Source organism: Manis pentadactyla, chromosome 13 (assembly GCF_030020395.1).
Source record: "Manis pentadactyla isolate mManPen7 chromosome 13, mManPen7.hap1, whole genome shotgun sequence".
Taxonomy (NCBI): Eukaryota; Metazoa; Chordata; class Mammalia; order Pholidota; family Manidae; genus Manis; species Manis pentadactyla.
The window spans coordinates 54,844,640-54,847,239 of NC_080031.1; the positions used below are offsets into that span (position 1 = coordinate 54,844,640).

General features: G+C 42.7%; 1 protein-coding gene across 1 annotated transcript; it reads left to right on the forward strand.

Annotated features, from left to right (window-relative positions):
* Positions 1-700: 700 nt before the first annotated feature.
* LOC118931250 (olfactory receptor 2T29-like) lies at positions 701-1,720 on the forward strand. Its single transcript, XM_036923531.2, has one exon. The coding sequence runs from the start codon at positions 701-703 to the stop codon at positions 1,718-1,720; it is 1,020 nt and encodes a 339-aa protein (XP_036779426.2).
* The last annotated feature ends 880 nt before the right edge of the window (positions 1,721-2,600 follow it).

The window sequence follows — 2,600 nt, forward strand, 5'->3', positions numbered from 1 at the left end:
CTTCCCATGCTCCCAGGATATCTAAAGTGAGGGTCCCTTGACCCTGTTCTGCACTCGTGGGTGTGTGGCTTGCTCTGCACAACCACTGAGTCTCACAGCATGGCCTGGTCCTATAGGTGAAAGGTATTCACATTTCGGTATGGATTTTCCCCAAATTATTTTTCAGTTACTTTCTAAATCTTTATTATACGGGATACATCTCCAAGAGTTGTGAAGATCCAGTTGGATCTTTAAACTAGAGAAGTTGATTCAAGTCTGACTTCTATAACAATGACAACAGAAACTAGCCCCTAGCAATAAGGACTTTTATTTTTTTTTATGATTCACTTTCTATGTCTGCATAGAGATGATCTCTGTATTTGTTGACAAACGTCAGGAAATCACATAACCTTGAACTATGGCAAACTTAGTGCATATTACCAATTCTTTTGATCCACAATTGTGAATTCTTAGTTCTCTGTTAATTATGGTTGAATTGAAGTAATCAAAATTGAGATTAAATTAAATCTCTGGTAATTAAAGTTGAATTACAGGTAATTTATAATCCAAGAATTTACCCGCCAATGAAATTTCTTCCTGTTAGCACAACTGGTTTGTTGTGAATGCAAATATACACACTCAGCAAACATTCATCTCAGTCGGTCACATTGCATGAATGACCTATTAATCGCAAAGCTGTTCGTGGTGTAAGTGAAACCTCATGGAGCACACCAACTGGATGGCTGACAACACCTGGATGGCCCCCAAATCTGGATGGTCAGAGTTCATCCTGGTGGGAATCTTCAATCAATCCCAGTATCCAGCTCTCCTTTATGTGGTTGTTTTCATAGTTTTCCTGATGGCCTTGTCTGTAAACAGCATCCTGATCCTTCTGATACGCTCTGAAACCCGCATCCACACCCCCATGTACTTTTTCATCAGCCAGTTGTCTCTCATGGACGTGATGTACATTTCCGTCACTGTGCCTAAGATGCTCGTGGACCGGATCACGGGTGTGAACACGATCTCAGCCCCCGAATGTGAGATGCAGATATTCCTCTATTTGACACTGGTAGGTTCAGAATATTTACTCCTGGCCGCCATGGCCTATGACCGCTATGCAGCCATCTGCCATCCTCTCTGTTACCCTGTCCTCATGAACCACAGGGTGTGTCTCCTCTTAGTGTCTGGCTGCTGGGTCTTAGGATCCATGGATGGCTTCATGCTCACCCCTGTCACCATGACCTTCCCCTTCTCTGGATCCCGGGAGGTCCATCATTTCTTCTGTGAGGTCCCTTCTCTACTGAAGCTCTCCTGCTCAGACACTTCTCTGTATGAGACACTCATGTACCTCTGCTGCATCCTCATGCTGCTCATCCCTGTGACCATCAATTCAGGCTCCTATGGTTTCATCCTCCTCACCATCCACAGAATGAACTCAGCAGAGGGCCGGAAGAAGGCCTTTGCCTCCTGCTCCTCCCACATGACTGTGGTCACCCTCTTCTATGGGGTTGCCGTCTACACCTACATGCTCCACAGTTCCTACCGCACACCTGAGAAGGACATGGTGGTGTCTGTCTTTTACACCATACTCACTCCTGTGTTAAACCCATTAATCTATATTCTCAGAAATAAGGATGTCACAGGGGCTCGAAAGAAAATGTTGAGGGTGGGACCTGTCTTTCAGGAAACTATAAAGTTAGACATTTTTGTACTGATGCTTTCTTTTTATTCACTCTAACATGAGAATGGTCTTATGCCAATGGTGTTCCTCAGATTCTCAAACCACGATGTGCCATCCCACATTTATACCTTTTGGAGGACTTGTTTCATTGAACTGGTAAGGTCTTTGTACACACCTGTATTCAAAATATTTATACAGTTGTACTGGGTCCATGTTACATTTTTCAGAAGTTGATACCTGCATTGTGATTCTGTGAGAGCATATTAATATTCATAGGAAATACATAATGAAAATATTTAGAGAGCAAATATCCTGAGGTGTGAAACTGATGAAAAAGAGGGAGAGAGATAAAGAGATATAATGAAGCAAAAGGGGGATAATGATATCAGTGAGACTATGTAGAGGGCATGTAAGAGTCAATCATAATATTATTCATGCTACTTTTCTGTAAATTTGAAATTACTTGAAAATAAAGGATAAAGTGTCATCCTTTTCTCTCTCACTTAGCTCCTGTTTTCTGTTTGGTGTCAGTGTAAATGACATACCTTAGACGTGATGCTCCTGTTATTGTGGCTGAGCATCCCTGTTACAGCACAGTCACCTACTTGCCTTTATGGGGGCTTCTTCGTTCTTCGTGGCCCTTCCCTGAGGCACAGAGAGGGTGTAGACTTGGGACCCAAGGGCCCAAAGATAACATTGGAAAGACATTCCAGTGACTGTTCCAGGGAATGGTACCTCCTTTCCTACTTTACTTTATAGCCTCATCTCTTGCACCTTTATGATCCAGGTTTTCAAAGCCAGTAGTAAAATGATAAGAACTACATTTTAGAAATGTTAGAGTGAATGATCAATTTGAGAAGTGCAAAATGGGAGGTGAGGAGGCCAGGTGATTTGGGATGATGAGGTGAATGTTGTCAGTGTCAGAGGAGTGGATTGT